This window comes from Narcine bancroftii, chromosome 11 (assembly GCF_036971445.1).
Source record: "Narcine bancroftii isolate sNarBan1 chromosome 11, sNarBan1.hap1, whole genome shotgun sequence".
NCBI classification, from domain to species: Eukaryota; Metazoa; Chordata; class Chondrichthyes; order Torpediniformes; family Narcinidae; genus Narcine; species Narcine bancroftii.
In genome coordinates, this window is record NC_091479.1 from 105,625,860 (window position 1) to 105,644,429 (window position 18,570).

Consider the following 18,570-nt stretch of genomic DNA (forward strand, 5'->3'; position numbering starts at 1 on the left):
AACATGATAAATTCTTACCTTGTCCCTATCGTATCTAATTAACACCTTTCGTTGGTCTGGATTCTGCCCCCAGCCAGCACTGTCTGAATTCTGAGACTTTAAGATTTCCTGCTTCTGGTTCATTCTGCTTATTCCTTGAAGAAGGACTTCGGCCCGAAACGTCGGCGATATATCATTGTCTCCTTATAGATGATGAAAAGACGGGCTGAATTCCTTCAGCATTTAGTGTGTTTTTACCACAATCACAGCGTCTGCAGACTTTCAGGTTTCACTAATGAAATAAAGAGGAATAGAGACTGAGTGAGGCAGTGATGGTGGTCTTCCTGAGGATTCGTTATTGCAGCTGATCTGTCTGGTGGGGGGGAGATGCAAATAGAAGGAAATGAAAGTGGGCAGTAAAGCACGTGCTGGAACTGTGACATACAGAAGGCTGCAGATGCCAAAATCCTGAAATAAAAGAAAAGACTCAAAATGTCAACAAGTTGATCAGCGTCTGTGATCTGAGTGGGGTGGGGAATTCAACAATAGTGATACCTACTGAGAAGTAAACTGAAAGGCTTTTAATCAAAACCTGGAAGAGTTTGGGCAGGATGAGGATCTTGGAAAACCCCACGTTGTGGGTGGAAAAGTTGGAGAGCCTTGGGAAAGATTGAGATGCATCAATTCCTGAGTTTCATGTTAACTCAGGTGACCAATATTAAAGCGGTCAAGCCATTAAGTGGATGACAAAACCCGCATTGTTTCCACAACTAAGGATTGAACTGTGAAGTTGATTACCATATGTACTCATGTAATCGTCAAATTTTTTGGACCAATTTTTTGAGTCAAATTTTGGGGAGGGAGTTTTGACTTTTACACAGGTCGTACTTTTTAACCACTGTAAGTACCTTATCGTTCAAGGCATCAGGAGCTTGGATGGCTGTGACTGGGTGAGGAGTCCACATTTAGGCCATCGGGAGCTTGGATAGGCAGGTGGCCAGGGTCAAAATATGAGGGTGGGGTTGACTTTTACATGGGTCATACAAAAACATGTAATTTTTGGGCCAAAAAAGGGGATCCATTATTACACGGTATCAACGGTAGTCTTTGTAGATCTTTCATCCACCATAGAAATTATGGGGCATATGGCAACCTCCTGTGCCTTAATTTCTTGTGATGTGTAACAGAAAACTGTTTAGAGGTAGGATTGCTGCTGAGCTGGCAGGTTCAGGACAGAGGGAACATTGGGAATTTGCATATCATCTTTTGAATTGTTTCTCTTGGGTTTTTCTACTCAGGCTTAAAAGAAGTCAATCAACCACCTTCAACCCTGATGACATAAGTGATGGGGAATTCAAGAGAGGGGGAGCCAGAAGCACCTTTGGTCCAAAGCTTGGCTGGTCCAGGGATCTACAGCACACTAAAGCGTATGAAGCAATTTGAAATATGACCAAAGTCTTGCATATGTTAATATCCCTTTTAGATTTCATTTCTCAAAGTTTGCGAAAACAATTCAAAAAAAGAACTTGGTAAATATTTGAAGGAAGTTAGGGATACAGGGCAAGAGCCAGGGAATGGAACTGACTGGATTATTAGTTCAGACTTCGTCCCATGCTCCTCTGCAACTTCATCGTGTATTTGATATTTCTGCTCATTGACATGTTTCCAACCATCCCCATTACTTAACAGCTCAGCTCTAACACCTCCAGGCCTGCATAAATCTTCCACCATCCCTGCCCTACCCTTGCTTCCTCATCCTTCGCTCTTGGCTTGGTCAGTCCTCTGGTGACTCAAGCCGGATCCTGAGCACACCAGTCACAGGGCTGCGGCTACAAATCCACTCCAACACCCTTTAGATTCAAGAGAGTTGCTGGGACTGTCAAGGCCCTAGTGTTCCCACCCACCTTATTTTTCATTCAAGATGTTTATTTATACATTTGTATCTGCATGTCACAAGCAACAGGGGTCCCAACAATAAAACCTATGGGACACTACTGTACTGGTCATGGCCCTCCAACTCGAATAACACCATTCCATCACTAACCTCTCTTCTATGGGCCAGCCAATTCACCATGGATCCCATGGATCTGTATCTAATGGATCAGCATACCATGAGGGACCTCATATTTCTAAAGTTGATGTGGGCCACCATCATCAACCACCATCTCAAAAAAACCCAGTCAAATTGGTAAGATGTGACTTGCCTCATATAAAGCAATATTGGCTGTACAAATATGTGTAAATCCTATCACTGGGTAATTCATGACCGCTGATGTGAGAGTAACCAGCCTATAATTTCTGGTATTATCCTGGTTTCTCTCTTTGAGTTTATCAGCATTAGCTTCTTTCTAGACTTCTGAGACCTCGCCTGTTGCTTGAGAGGATGCAAAAGTCTTTGAGGCCCCAGCAATCTCCTCATTTGCCTCCTTCAGTAAACTGGGTGAAATCTCATCAGGCCCTGGGGATCTTTACACTTTAATGCTCCTCAAAAGACCCAGCACCACCAATTTCTTGATCTCAAAATGCACACCTGAGGATTTTCCATATTATTAGAACCATAGAATGTTACAGCAAATAGGACATTCAACCCTTCTGGTCTGTGCCAATCAATAAAACTTAACTAGTCCCACTGACCTCCTCTCATTCCATAGCCCTCCAGACCCTTCCTATCCATGTATTTATCCAATTTATTTTTAAAATTCAAGATTGAATCTGCGTTCACTACATCAGATGGCAGCTAATTCCACACTCCCACCTCTCCCTGACTGAAAAATTATCCCCTAATGTTCCCCTTGTACCTCTCCCCTTTAGCCTAAAGCTATGACCTCTTATATTTATCTCCCCTAATCTAAGTGGAAACATCCTACTTGCATCTACTCTGTCTTAATCCTTCATAATCTTATAAACCTCTATCAAATCTCCCCTCATTCTTCGTTCCAAGGAGTATAGTCCTAACCTGTTTAATCTTTCCCTGTAACTCAACTCTGAAGACCCAGCAACATCCTTTTCACTATCCTCCATGTCCTTCTCCTTGGTATGATGCAAATTACTTAGTTCCTCATCCACTTTCTCTCACTCCTGTGGTAAACCACTGTATATATGTTTGACTATGTTGGGACACGCCCCTTGCTGACTGTGTCTGAGGCTCTTCCCACAGACCACTGAATAAAGGTGACTGTGCCACAGCTCCCTCCTCAGTCCAGGACAGTTGACCAGCATGGACATGCCTCCATTCTGTTGTCAATTAAAAACCTATCTGTTTCTCTATAACTTCTAGTCTGAAGTAATTGGATGATGCATCAGTTCCAAACATAAATTCCCTTCTTTGTCCTTGAATGTCTTATCATCTTCTTATCCTCTTGTTTTTATGCAAGTATAAAAAGCCTTGGAATTCTCTTCAATCCTGTTAATTTTGTGGCTCCTTTTGACCTTCATAATACCCTCCTAAAGCTCTTTCATGCCATTTTTATATTCTTCCATGTCCCTGTCTGATTGTAGCTTCCTAAACGTAAAAACTTTTTGACGAAACCCATGACCTCTGTCATTATCCAAGGTTCCCATCCTTGTCCTTCCCCCTACTAGTCCTGGACTCAACTTGGCTGATTCTTAAACAATTCTCACATGTCAGTTGTCGTCTTGCCCAATGACATCTGTTTCCAGTGAACACCCCTAACTCCTGCCTAGTTAGTCATGTCATAATTTGTCTACCCATAATTTAGTACTTTACCAATTTTCTTTATTCAAAACCATCTTGAAACTTACAGAATTATGATCACAATTCCCAAAATGCTCTCCAAGCACCTGGCCAGGCTTAACTGCCAATACAAGATCCAGTATGGCCCTGTTCGTGGTTGAACTATCTACATACTGCTGCAAGAGACCCGCCTGGGTTCACTTGAATTCTGTCCCCCAAGCCTCTGGCATCCCAGTCAATATTGGGGAGATACGTGTCTCCCCAATTGACATCCCTGTTGCTCTTATATAACTTTGCATAATCTCATGATATACCTGCTCCTCTACTTTCCAGTGGCCATTTGGAGACCCGTAGTTTAACCTGATCAGGCCAATTGCATCTTTCTTATTTCTGATCTCAGTGATGTTAGTGACTTACTCAGATTGTTACTTTTAAATTTACTTGATCACTAATCTGAGGGATCAAACTTATTTCTTCTCCAGTGATCTGGATGCTCCATTTGCCAAGTGGAGCAAAGACCAAGTGTGTAACTGGCTGGATGACCAAGGACTAGGTATATACGTGGGAGCTTCTGGATCCTGGATTACATCAGGCCAGACTTTACTGCACGCATCTCAACAGGACCTGGAGAGAGTAAGTTATCAAGGCTTGCATTTAACAGTGCCTTTGAAATGTGGAAATACCACAGTGATCTTCCCAGAAATGCAATTGAACAAAAAATGAAAATCCTCATTGGAACCTTCTTCAGTCAAGCTTGTCCACATTTCCTTTGCTGTTCAAAGAGGGAAAGTGAGATGGAGAATAGAAATGCCAGAGTAAGGGGGTCGTGGCAGCTGACGACATAGCTGTTGATAGAAGGCCAAGGAAATTGAATGCAACTTGTCCCCAAATGATTGAGACTTCCGAAGCAATGAAGTGTGGGTTATGTAAAATGTTCTTAAAGGCTCAAGTCATTTTTGACAATGTGGTAACTAATCTGGCACAGTTAGACCTCAGCTGTATTGTCTGATTCGTCAGCCATGGATCAGGTGGATAACTCTCCTCGGGTTCTACTCACCCTAGCAACTTGAAAACAATGTTGCAGGCTGATTCTCCACCACAGAACTGAGATCACTGCAATTCCAGTGGGTCAACCCTGAGTGAATGGTGCACCATTTGCAAATGGTGACTGAAATGTTGAACCTCACGCTTGAAAACTGTCAAATACAGTAGGTCCAAAAATCCAAATACCAAAAACCTAAGAACCTGAATATTCAAGCTCTCAAACTTCTAAAATTTAACAGGCTTTTGAGTGTGTGCGTGTGTGCATGCACAAGTGCCACAGATGCACAGCGGCCACATGTATAGCATATGTATTTGCAAACTATAGAACATTACAGCACAGAAGCAGGCCACTTTGGCCCTTCTAATCTGTGCCAAATCATTTTTATTTTGTCTAGTTCCATTGTCCTGCACCCAGCCCATAGCCCTCCATATCTCTCCCATCCTTGTACTTGTCCAAATTCTTCTTAAATGTTAAAATTGAGCCCACATTCATCACCTCATCTGGCAGCTCATTCCACACTCCCTGCGAAGAAATTCCCGCTCATGTTCCCCCTAAACCTTTCTCCTTTCATTCAACTCATGTCCTCGGGTTTGTATCTCACCTACCCTCTGGAAAAAGCCTATCTAAATTTACTCCTTTCTATCCCCTCATAATTTTAAATACCTCCACCAAATCTCCCCTCATTCATCTAAGGTCCAGGGAATAAAGTCCTAACCTGGTTATCATTTCCCTGTAACTTAGTTCCTGAAGTCAGGGCAGCCTCCTAGTAAATCTTCTCTGCACTCTTTCTATCTTATTGATACTTTTCCTGCAGTTAGGTGATCAAAATTGCACACAATCCTCCAAATTTGGCCTCACAAATGTCTTGTACAACTTGACCATAACATCCCACCTCCCACACCCAATACTTTGATTTATGTAGGCCAAGATGCCAAAAGATCTCTTTACAACCCTCTCCACTTGTGATGCCACTTTCAGGGAATTATGTATCAGTATTCCCAGATCCCTCTTCTACCGCACTCCTCAGTGCCCGACCATTCATCTTGTGTGTCCTTTCTTGGCTTATCCTTCCAAAATGCAACATCTCACACTTGTCTGTATTAAATTCCATCTGCCATTTTCAGCTTATTTTTCCAGCTGGGCCAAATCCCTCTGCAAGCTGTGAAAACCTTCTTCACTGTCCACAACGCATCCAATTTTGTCCACAATGCCTCATCTGCAAACTTGCTGATCCATTTTCCCACATTGTCATCCAGATCATTGATAGAGATGACAAACAACAATGGTCCCAGCACCGATCGCTGGGTCACAGGCCTCCAACTTGAGAAGCATCATCCATCACTACTCTTTGGCTTCTCCCGTCCAGCCATTGTCGAATCCATTTTTACCACTTCATCATGAATACAGAGAATCTGAACCTTCTTGATTAACTTCCCATGCAGGACCTTGACAAAAGCCTTACTGTAGTCCATGTAGACAACATCCACAGTCTTTCCTTCATCAACTTTCCTGGTCTTTATTAGCAGGATTCATATCGACAGGTTTTATTTCCGAAAGAATGCTGTATTGTGAGCAGTGTAATGGGGGACATGCTAATCCATTGGGATGTATGAACACTGTAAATATTCGGCAATTGATAATATGTTTCGAGGATCAGTACATTCTTGGACTAATTTATTTGTGTAGGAACTCGGCATCAAGCATCATCTACACAAAAAGAAGCTGCAGCTCGCTCTGCAAGCATTTGGCTCTGAAGAGGAAGATAACAAGGGGAAATTGGATTACAATTGGGTCACAAGTGAGTCAAATTTATTTTTTCATTCTTTTGGAAATAGAAACCATTTAAGAACATAAAGTGGCATATATTGCACAAGAATATTGTTTGTTTTGCTGGGGAGGTGTGGTCACTGGCAGGCCTGGGTTTTAACTGAATCTTGGAAAGCATTTTCCTGGGGCAACAATGGCAAATACCAGAGGACATCTGTTTGAGGTGAATGGAGGAAGGTTTGGGGGGGACATTAGAGGTTTGTTTGTTTTTACACAAAGTGGTGGGTCTAGAATGCATTGCTGGTAATGGTGGAGGCTGGTACAATAGGGACACTCAAAAAAAAATTGGTCGGCAAATGGATGTCAGAAAAATAGAGGGTTACAGATGGGAGCTACATTGTTGTCGAGCAGCTGTACAGAGGTTGGCACGACATGGTGAGCTGAAGGGCCTGCACTGTGCTCCAATGCACTATATTCATTTTAAATTGGAATGTTTGGAAGAGGGAACAGATGGGAAGTGGAGGGTGCTCAATGTCCTGTCCAATGAAGTCTGATGTATCAAACATTGACTTCTCTATATTGTCTACCTGTGTCTTCACTCTCAACAAAATATCCCCTGTACCCATGTCTCTCTGTTCTGCAACTTAACCAGTGTAATCAGTAAAAGGGCACGGCACCAAGAGAGCCCTATTAATGACGACACCACGTCTGTTCAAAGTGCTTATTGAGCAGTTTACTTTCAGACATAAAATTTATAAAATATAAATGTGAATAAATTCAATGACTGGTGCATTTGCTGCCAGCCTTGCCTTGCCAGAGCTCGTTATCAACACTCTCTGAGCTGGCTTGTCTTCCTGACGTTGGTTTGATGAAGATGCTGGGACTTTGGAACCTGTTTACAAGACAACATGTCCCTATACAATTGGAAACTAAACTTGGTTTAATGGCAGGGTCAGGGATATCTCTGATCGAGTACATAGCTTTCTGCAAGGGGAAGGAGAACAGCCAGAAGTCGTGGTCCATGTGGGGACCAATGACTTAGCAAGAAGTGGGGACGAAGTCCTGAAACAGGATGATGTAGAATTAGGTAGGAAGTTAAAAAACAGGACCTCCAAGGTAGTAATCTCTGGATTGCTGCCCGTGCCACGCGCTAGTGAGGGTAGAAATAGGAGGATGTGGAGGATAAATGCGTGGCTAAAGAGATGGTGCAGGGGGCAAGGGATAAGATTTCTGGATCATTGGGATCTCTTCTGGGGAAGGTCGGACCTGTACAAAAGGGACAGACTCCACTTGAACTGGAGGGGGACCAATGTGCTGGCAAGTAGATTTGGTAGAGCTGTGGGGGAAGGTTTAAAATAGTTTGGCAGGGGGGTGGGGAACAGAGTGTGTGAGTGCAGTGTCAAGGGAGCATGGCCACCTAGATAGGAATAAAAACGATAACAAAGGTAGGATGGAGATTAGGGTAGAAGGTAGAAAAGAGAATGTATGTGAGGGTCATTCTCTGAATTGCATATATTTTAATGCAAGAAGCATAGTGAATAAGGTAGACGAGCTGAGAGCATGGATAGATACTTGGGGTCACGATATTGTGGCAATTAGTGAGACCTGGATACAGGAGGGGCAGGACTGGCAACTTAATGTTCCGGGATACATTTGTTTTAGATGTGATAGATCAGGGGGTTAAAAAAAAGGGGGGAGGAGTTGCTCTGCTTGTTAAGGAGGACGTTACTGCCGTGAGGTGGCAGGATGGTCTGGAGGGATCGTCCACTGAGGCTGTTTGGGTGGAATTGAGGAGTGAAGGAGACATGAGGGTGCTAATAGGGGTGTATTACAGACCACCAAATGGGTCAAGAAAACTAGAGGAACAAATGTGTAGAGAGATAAAGTATATGTGTGAGAATCATAAGGTAGTGATCATGGGAGATTTTAACTTCCCTCACATTGATTGGGATACCCATACAGTTAGAGGGCTGGATGGGCTAGAGATCATTAAATGTGTTCAAGATTGTTTTCTGAATCCATTAGTAGAAGAACCAACTCGGGACAGTGTAGTACTGGATCTCCTATTAGGGAACAAGCTAGGTCAGGTATCAGACATTAATGTTGGAGATCCAATTGGGTCTAGTGATCATAATTCTGTTAATTTTAAGGTAGTTTTAGGGAGGAGCAAGGAGGGGCCTAAAGTTGAGGTTCTGGATTGGAGAAGAGCAAATTTCGAAGGAATAAGAAGAGATTTGGGGAGTATTGAGTGGGACAGGATATTTTCAGGTGAGGGTGTAAATGAGAAATGGAGGATATTCAAAAAAGAAATTTTGAGGGTACAGAGTAGTTATGTCCCAGTCTGGATCAAAGGAAAGGCTGGAAGTCATAGGGAGGCTTGGTTTTCGAGGAATATTGGAAATTTGGTTAGGAGAAAAAGGGAGGTGTACAAGAGGTATAAAGAACAGAGAGCTGACAATTTGAAGGAGGACTACAAGGTGTGTAGAAGAAATCTTAAAAAAAATTAGAAAGGCCAAAAAAAGGCACGAAGAGGCTTTGGCTGACAGAGTAAAAATAAATCCAAAGGGTTTCTATAGGTACATTAAAAGTAAAAGATTAGTGAGGGATAAAATTGGACCCCTTGTAGATAGCGAGGGTAGGCTGAGTGAGAAGTCAGAGGAAATGGGGGAAATTTTGAATGATTTCTTTGCCATTCACGAGGGAAAAATATATTGAACCGGTTGAGGTAAAGAAAAATAGTGGGGAGGTAATGAAGCATATAAGGATAACTGAGGAGGTAGTGATGGCTGTGTTGAAAAAGATAAAGGTGAATAAATCTATGGGACTGGACAAAATATTCCCAAGGACACTCAGGGAGGCTAGTGGACAGATAGTGGGGCCATTAACAGAGATATTTAGGATGTCACTGGCCACGGGTGTGGTACCAAAGGATTGGAGGGTGGCGCATGTGGTTCCGCTGTTTAAAAAAGGGTCTAAATGTAAACCTGGGAATTATAGGCTGTGGTGGGCAAGTTGATGGAAAGTGTTCTGAGGGATGGTATTTACAATTATTTGGAGGTACAGGGATTGCTAGGGAGTAATCAGCAGGGTTTTGTCAGGGGTAGATCATGCTTGGCAAACCTGATTGAGTTTTTCGAGGGGGTTACAAAAAAGGTTGATGAAGGGAAAGCTGTGAATGTTGTCTATTTAGACTGTAGTAAAGCTTTTGACAAAGTTCCCCACAGGAGGTTAGGAAAAAAGGTGGAGGCATTAGGTATAAATGAGGAGGTAGTGAAATGGATTCAGCAATGGTTGGATGGGAGGTGTCAGAGAGTAGTGGTAGAAAATTGTTTGTTCAATTGGAGGCTAGTGATTAGTGGAGTTCCTCAGGGTTCGGTCCTGGGTCCACTATTGTTTGTTATATATATTAACGATCTGGAAGTAGGGGTGGAGAATTGGATAAGCAAGTTTGCGGATGACACAAAGATTGGTGGTGTTGTGGACAGTGAGGAAGATTACCGTAGATTAAAAGGTGATTTAGGAAGGCTGGAGGTGTGGGCTGAGAAATGGCTGATGGAATTTAATACAGATAAGTGTGAGGTGTTACATTTTGGAAAGGCAAATCTAAATAGGTCATATATATTGAATGGTAGACAATTGAGGAGTGCAGAGCAACAAAGGGATTTAGGAGTGATGGTAAATAGTACCCTCAAGGCTGATACTCAGGTAGATGGTGTGGTGAAGAAGGCATTTGGAATGTTGGCCTTCATAAATCGGAGTATTGAATTCAAGAGTAGGGAGGTTATGATGAAATTGTACAAGGCATTGGTGAGGCCAAATTTGGAGTACTGTGTACAGTTTTAATCACCAAATTATAGGAAAGATATAAACAAAATAGAGAGAGTGCAGAGAAGGTTCACGAGAATGTTGACAGGATTTCAAGGTTTGAGTTACAGGGAAAGGTTGTGCAGACTGGGGCTTTTTTCTCTGGAGCGTAGAAGATTGAGAGGGGACTTAATAGAGGTGTTTAAGATTTTAAAAGGGACAGACAGAGTAAACGTGGATAGGCTTTTTCAATTAAGAGTGGGGGAGATTCAAACTAGAGGGCATGGTTTAAGATTGAAGGGGGAAAATTATAAGGGGAACATGAGGGGAAATTTCTTTACGCAGAGGGTGCTGGGGATGTGAAATGAGCTTCCGACCGACATGGTCGAGGCGGGATCATTGGTTACATGGATAGGAGAGGACTGGAGGGGTATGAACCGGGTGCTGGTCAGTGGGACTAGGAGGGTGGGGATTTGTTACGGCATGGACTAGTAGGGCCGAACTGGCCTGTTCTGTGCTGTAAGTGGTTATATGGTTATATGACTGTTGAGCTCCATGAGTCCTTGCCTTGCATTTCCTCATCGACTGACATGCTGATGTGTACCCTGAAGGGCAGTTTTGGAATAAATATGCCCATGGTTCCAATCTACTTCCTTGGCCATTAAAACAATGGCATCTTTGTCCCTGTCAGGGTGGCTGGATGATATTGGATTACCCCAGTACAAGACTCAGTTTGATGACGGAAGAGTTGATGGACGAATGCTCCACTATATGACAGCGGTAAGCAGATTCTTGTGAATTAAAGCCTTTGTCTATCTGATAAAAGTGTGATTTTTAACTACAACCATCTCAATAACTGTTTACTTTTGTTCTGGGTGAAAATGGGAATCAATCTTCCAAGTTACTTATATCCTCAATCCTGCACTGAGGTTAAAAAAAAACAAAATTTTTAAATTGAATGTTTTTTAAATGCTCTGATAGTTTTGGTTTTGTCACTGGTGTCTTGACTAACCAGTGTAATCAATAAGAGACTATTAACTGGGATCACCCATGTCAAGAAGGCAGTGACCAGAACACTGGTTTCAGCTGTTATAGAGAAGGACAAGAAATTAAAGTCCTGAGATGATGTGGGTAGAACCCATGAGAAAGCAACTTTCAATAGCCAGTTAAAAGGAACAAACTAAGAAATTGTCAGCTGGTGACCTTTACATCCATCGAAGATTCTTATTGTCCCAACTCTTGTGCTCAATGTCCTGTCCAATGAAGTCTGATGTGTCAAACATTGACTTCTCTATATTGTCTACCTGTGTCTTCGCTCTCAGCAAAATATGCCCTATACCCATATGTCTCTCTGTTCTACAACTTACTCCAGGCTCCTATTACATCAGTACAGTTACAGGCCCTTTTTGGCCCACAAGCTCATGCCATCCAATTAACCTACAGCCCTTCTCTCTTCTCCCCTCCCCACCACGTCTTCAAAAGTGGGAGGAAACTGGAGCAGCTGGAGGACATGGGGAGAATTTACAAACTCCTTACAGTGCTGGATTCAAACCTCTGGCGCTGTAGTTACATGTTAACTGTGCCACCTCTGCACTATTCTACATGCCCAACTCTAGTTTAACTTTTCTGAATCCTAACAATCCATGCCTGATCCATGTGACTCTTGGCCCACAGAAATATGGTTGTCTCCCGCCTGAAGCCAAAACACAAAAATGCTGGAGGAACTCAGCAGCCTGGCCCAGCATTTAAATGATGGCTCATCAGCACCACCTTGTGGGCAGCGAAGGGAGGGCCAATAGTACTGGCCTTGAATTTTAAAAAAGTTAACACGTTTCCAAAATTAACATTTGAGATGCTGGTTGACATGTTGAGAAACTCCAGTGTCCTATGAACTGTTTCCAGCAGGCTGAGTTGTCAAACAACTCATTGTGGGAACACGTGAAGTGGGGATGTATTTTAAATTGATTCTGTAAAACTATTCATGTACAGGAAGCTGAAGTAGCAATTTTTCAGCCAGATACAAAGTGTGTACGTAATCCAAACATCAGCTAGTCTTAATTATGTATGCTTCACAGAACAATTAAATATCAGTTGAACTATGTAAATATTTCTTACTCTGCTTCGACCAATATTTGTTTTGAACTATCTGTGGTATTTTCTTTTATTGGCTGAATTTGCATATTCCCAATTTTTGCTTCTCTCTTGTTCAAATAATTAAAACTAATCTTTTAAAGTAACTAAAAGCCAGAAGGAATTTGCATTGAGAAAAACTCTATCCCATCCTCAGCATTGGAAGCCCTGGATTACTTCAGGTGTCTATTATATTATATTGGTCATCCTTCAGTTTGAAGCAGACGCATTTGTTGTTCAGTTCATCTGTGGACACTAAGGTGATTTTGCAGTCCCAGTCTGGAAGCGCAGAGTCTAGTGCAATGGGGGCACTGGAAGTCCGTTGTTGGAATAACCGTGGCTGCTGCTTTGCGATGCAGTTCATGGTTTTACATCAGTTTTTGGCAGCGCCCATCTTCAAAATTGGTGGAGGCTTCATAGCACAGGGCTCTCCAACGGGATCTGTCAGTAGCCGCAGCTTCTAGCTCTTTTGGCTGGATGTCACAGTAGCATAGGGTTTCCTTCACAGACTCTTTATAGTGCTTGTGTGGACGACCTTGAACTCTCCTTCCAGTCTTCAGTTCACTAAGGAGATGCTGGTGAGGCATACGATGGTGGTCGTCCATTCAGATGACGTGTCCCACCCACCGCATCTGGGCTCTAATGATCAGGGACTCAATGCTGGTGACCCAAGACCTTCAGGTTGGAGATGTGGTCTTACCAACGGATGGAATTTCAGGAGTCCCCATTGTATAAATCACGGCTTGTGAGCCACATACGGCTCTGACATACAGTGTGCAGCTCACGAACTCTGTTGGTTGGGACTGGAATCATACCAGCTGATGCTCACGATGGTAGAATTAGTGGACGTGGGTTGCAATCGTATGATTGTTGTGGGTGTCAAATATCTAAAGCTTATCATATGTGGCCCTTGTGTTAAGCAAGTTTGTCCACTCCTGGTATAGGTTGAAGCAGCTCGCCAGGTTACTGTGGCTTGTAGAATTTCTCTCAGGTTAACTCTGGCCAGGTATGAATAGTATCACAGGGTTTTTCCACTTCCACCTGAGCAGCCAGACAAGGCTTTGATGACAAGACAATGCCTCCCAGAATGTAGCAGTCCTTCGATACTGCACTATGGAGGGCAATTTTGACAGTCTAGCTGATTCAGCATCACATTCTGCCCTCCGGATTAAAGAATTAGCAATCTGTTTGCCAGAAATGTTGGTCCCAGTAACAGGAGTCTCCAAACTCATGGCACAGATTAATTCCTGAGGTGAGCCTGAGAGCAGTTTGTGATGAATGTCGTTTGGTTTGTGTGTAATGTGGAGGATATAGTTGGTGAATCATTGTTTATGCACTCTCCCTCTCAACTATTTTTAGAGTGTGTTACTGCCAAGGTTTATTTTCAGTCTTTGGGTTTGACTTTTTGCAGGATGATCTGCTGTCATTGAAAGTTGGGAGTGTTCTCCATCATCTCAGCATCAAACGGGCCATTCAGGTTCTCAGAATAAACAATTTTGAGGCAAACTGTCTACGCAGAAGGCCATCTGATGAGGTAGGAATGTGTGTCTCAGGGTGCTTTCTCCATGGTAGGGTTAGGGGAGGTGGTGAGGGACTAGAGTGCAGGTCCTTCCAAACCACAGTGCTTAACACTTGGGCAACATAAACAGGATGCTGACAGTTAAAGAACAGGGCCTGGTGGTTGGAGACATATTCAGCTCAAGGGAAGGAGGTCAGAATTCTGTCCATAGGGATTATCCTGGGCCCAATTACCTGCTGATGCTGCTGGGTTGTGTGAACTGCCCCATGAATGAAGCAGTCCATGACTGCGTCCAGCAGGAACGAGACACAGTCAGGCACAAGCTGTTAGTGGCAAATTGCTGTCACATGTTCCCAAGTTCCAGTAAAAATGTTTCTTTTTGCTGCTGTCCAGACAATTCAACTCATACAAAAGTACAGCCATAATGTAAAATAAAAGTGCAGAGAGTGGTGTAGAGAAAAGTGCAATTCAACCCATGCAAGGTCCTCATCGAGTTCAATGCACCAACGAGTATTGCAGCATATAAACACAGCAACCATAGGAAGTAAAGAGCAGCCAACATTGAAGGCCTGAGTCCTTCGTCAGGTATAAGCAAAAACAGGCAGGCACCTGAGCAGGAGAGGTTCATCTTTTGTGCATTGGAAGTACATTCAAGAGTCTGATAACAGAGAGGAATCTAGTGGGGTGTCTTTTCAAAATAGTGTCTTCTAATAGATGTAAACTGTCCGATGAGGAGGGATGGGTCCTTGTTGGCTGCTTTCCTGAGGCAGCGGGAGGGGAGATTTACTGATGACCTGCATTCAACTATCTGCACTTTCTAACAGTCCAACCCAAACTCTTAACACATCATAAATGTGCCAAGCCAAAGCAGGATCTCACTGCGTAGTCAGGGGTTGTCATTGGTAATTTCAACTGGAGTAACAAATTCTTTTGCTGCAAGAGTAGGTCAGAGGCTGGGGATCCTGCAGTGAATAACCCACCTCCTGATACCCTAAGACTTAGACCATCTACGAGTGGCAAGCCAGGAATGCAGTATGTACGATCTGCAGATTGCACAGTATTTGCTCACCCAGACTGCTCCAACAGTACCTGCCAACTCAACCTCTTCATGCCCAGAAGGAAAGGGGCAGCAGGCGCATGGGAACACCTTCCCTCCAAGTTGCATGCCCTCACAATCTTGGAGATGTATTGTTGTTGCTGTGCCATGAACAGGAATGGGGAGAGAGAAGGGCCTAATGTAAGCCCAAGTAGATGGGCACTGTGGTTAGCATGGATGAGATGGGCCGAAAGGCTTGCTTTGTGATCCACAACTCCAAGACTGAGTAGGTTACTGGATCTAACTCCTCGAACCCCTCTACCCAAAAGCGGCTCCCCTTCTCGAGTACAGTGGAGGATGGATGTAAACACTGGTCTTGTCACTGATGTCTGGTTCCTAGAACGTGAATTTGAAGAATATGGAGGAGCATCCTGCTATATAGGATTTCAGTCTGAAATTGTGAAGGAATAGAATTTGAATTATATATAATATTTTATCTCCCAGAATAATATGACACCAGCAGAGGTCTCACAATGGACCAATCACCGGGTAATGGAATGGTTACGGTCTGCAGACCTGGCAGAATACGCTCCCAATCTGCGAGGCAGTGGTGTACACGGCGGCTTGATGGTAAGAAAGGCAGCAGAAGTCCATGCCAAATTATTTATCAGTCAACAGTTTATTCATCTAAAATGTGATGTACATATCTCACCACCTCGATAAATTCCACAGGCATTGTACGTAGTGTACTGCCCTTGCAGATCCCAGTGGCCTTGTAAATTTTTTTGTGCTGAGCTGCAATGACACTTTCCAAGGGGAAGAGAAAGAATACAAGAAAGAATGTTTACTTGTTTCAGTCTTTAATTTTTTTATATATAAAAATATAAGGTCCTGTGAAGACTGGAAAACTTTAGCAGATCAAGTGCCATCAGTAGAGGAGAGTCCATTTGAATGTCACTAAGGATGTTCAGAGCTCAACATCACTTGAGCCAGCACAGAGCCAGGAAAATGTGCTGACCTTGGGCCACTTTGTTCATACCCCCCTCTCCCTGGCTGACCGTCCCAATTTATCATGTTTTTCTCTTCCAGTTCTAAATCTGTGTGTTCTTGTTCTTGGACATTGTCTCATTTATTGAAGGATCGGCTTGCGATGGCCAGTTGATAACTGCTGCCAGTCCTGTCTGTGGTTAAGGCAGAAGTGGATGGAATTTCTGGTACACGAACGATGATCATCAGCTGATGTTGTCTTGCCTTCCTTCTGCAGGTGCTGGAACCTCGATTTAATGTAGAAACGCTGGCGATCCTGCTGAATATCCCTCCCAATAAAACACTACTGAGGCGACATCTGGCCACTCATTTCAATTTGCTGGTTGGTCCCGACGCTCAACAGCAGAAGCGAGAGGCTGTGGAATCTCCAGATTATACTCTTCTTACAGCAACTGCCAAAGTTAAGGTACGCTCTGAGATAGTCCCCCACACTGTCATTCTTCAGAACATTCTCCTTTGTCTCTCTTGTTGGCAAAATCAACAGTTCACAGCCTTGCTTTGGAGGCATGGAAACTGTTAACCACTCCCAGAATTATCCTTTGTTAGTGTAACATGACCCCTGTGTAAGCCTGGTGAATTAATCATATGCTCTAGGTAGGTCCTCAAGGCATTTTGTCATGTGTATGAAAAAAAACTGCCTAACAATTTAGCCAAATTATCTCTTAAATTTCTTCAGTCCCATGAAGTGTGGGAAAGCGGAAGATTGCAAGATGTAAGAGAGGAATGTAAAGACCGAGTGTTTAATTTAATTTTTAGTTTATTGTGCACATTAACAGACCCTTCTGACCCATGAACCTGTGCTGTCCAAGTCATGTCACCCATGTCATCAATTGACCTCCTGAGCCCGTACGCCTTTGGAATGTGGGAGGAAACTGGAACCAGGGAAACCATACAGAGACCTGTAGAAAACGGGCAAACTCCTTACACTCAGTGCCAGATTCAAACCTGGCCTCTGGCAACTGTAAGCGGATTTGCACTAACTGCTCTGCTTAACCGTGCTCTTCGAGTTGAGTGAAACACGAAAGTGTTCAGATACTGTGATTATAATGAAAACACAGAAATGCTGACGGAATTCAGCAGGTCTCGCAGCGTCGATCAAAGGCGAAGATATATTACCAACGTTTCGGGCCTGAACCCTTCTTCAAAGTGTTCTGATCTTACAACTGGTTATTTTGATCCCTGATGTGAATGAAAGGAAAGAATCCTGCACTCCAACTCTAATCCCCTTTCATGGGAATAAGATTCTGACTATCTACCCCACCAATGCCCCTTATAATTATAACACCTGTTAAGGTGAGAGTAGAAAGGTTTAAAGGGGGCTATCTTTTTTCATACACAAGGTGGTGGGTATATGGAATGAACTGCCAGAGGAAATGGTAGATGCAAGTACATTTACAACATTGCAGAGACTTTTGGACAGGTACATGCCACACCTACACTCATCTCACCTGGCTGCATTTGGCCCATATCCCTCTAAACCCATCCTGTCCACATATCTATCTAAGTATTCCTTTCAAGTTACAATCGAACCTGCTTCAACTAGCAGCATGTCCCATACACTAACAATCCTCTGTACCTTAAAAAAGAAGTTGCCCCTCAAGTTCCTATGAAATCTCTGCCCCCTCACCTTAAACCTATATCCTTTGGTTACCAATTCCCCAACTCTGGGCAAAAGACTCTGACCATTTATCTGATTTGTTCCTCTCGTAAGGCATTTGACAAGGTCCTACATGGGAGGTTAGTTCAGAAGGTTCAGACACTAGGTATCCACGGAGAGGTTGTAAACTGGATTCAAAATTGGCTAAATGGGAGAAGACAGAGTGATAGTGGATGATTACTTCTCAGACTGGAGGCCTGTGATTAGTGATGTGCCTCAGGGATCAGTGCTGGGGCTGTTGTTTATTGTCTATATCAATGATCTGGATCATAAATTGGATCAGCAGGTTTTCTGATGACACTAAGATTGTAGACAGTGACAAAGGCTTTCAAAGCTTAGAGGGATCTGGACCAACTGGGAAAATGGGCTAGAAAATGGCAGATGGAGTCTAATGCAGACAAGTGTGAGATGTTGCATTTTGGAAGGACAAACCAAGGTAGGACGTACATGGTAAATGGTCAGGCACTGAAAAGTGTGGAGGGACAAAGGGATCTGGAAACACTGATCCATAATTCCCCGAAAATGGCGTCACAGGTCAATAGGGTTGTAAAGAAAACTTTTGACATCTTGGCCTTCATAAATCAAGGTATTGAGTACAGGAGTTGGGATGTTATGGTAAAGTTGTACAAGACATTGGTGAAGCAAATTTTGGAGGATTGTGTGCAGTTCTGGTCACCAAACGATAGAAAGGATATCGCTAAGATTGAGAGAGTGCAGAGAAGATTTACTAGGATGTTGCCTGGTCTTCAGGAGTTGAGTTACAAATTATTTCTTGGAGTGTAGAAGAATAGGAGGTATAGATGCGAGGAGCCTCTTTCAACTTGGATTAGGAGAAGTCAAAACAAGAGGACATGACTTTAGGATGAAAGGGGAAAGGTTTAGGAGGAACATT

General features: G+C 43.2%; 1 protein-coding gene across 21 annotated transcripts in view; it reads left to right on the plus strand.

Moving 5' to 3' along the window:
* ppfibp1b (PPFIA binding protein 1b) overlaps nt 1-18,570 on the plus strand; it is a 132,906-nt gene that overhangs the window by 108,271 nt on the left and 6,065 nt on the right. For all 21 annotated transcript variants that reach the window (XR_011346833.1, XR_011346834.1, XR_011346832.1 and 18 more), the window contains 7 exons: nt 1,278-1,406; nt 4,156-4,306; nt 6,405-6,516; nt 10,981-11,069; nt 13,831-13,953; nt 15,479-15,604; nt 16,239-16,427. Coding sequence is in view for 9 of the 21 variants with exons in the window: in XM_069904475.1 (XP_069760576.1) it covers nt 1,278-1,406; nt 4,156-4,306; nt 6,405-6,516; nt 10,981-11,069; nt 13,831-13,953; nt 15,479-15,604; nt 16,239-16,427 (919 nt within the window). In the remaining 12 variants the exon portion in view is untranslated. The remainder of the gene's footprint in view (nt 1-1,277; nt 1,407-4,155; nt 4,307-6,404; nt 6,517-10,980; nt 11,070-13,830; nt 13,954-15,478; nt 15,605-16,238; nt 16,428-18,570) is intronic.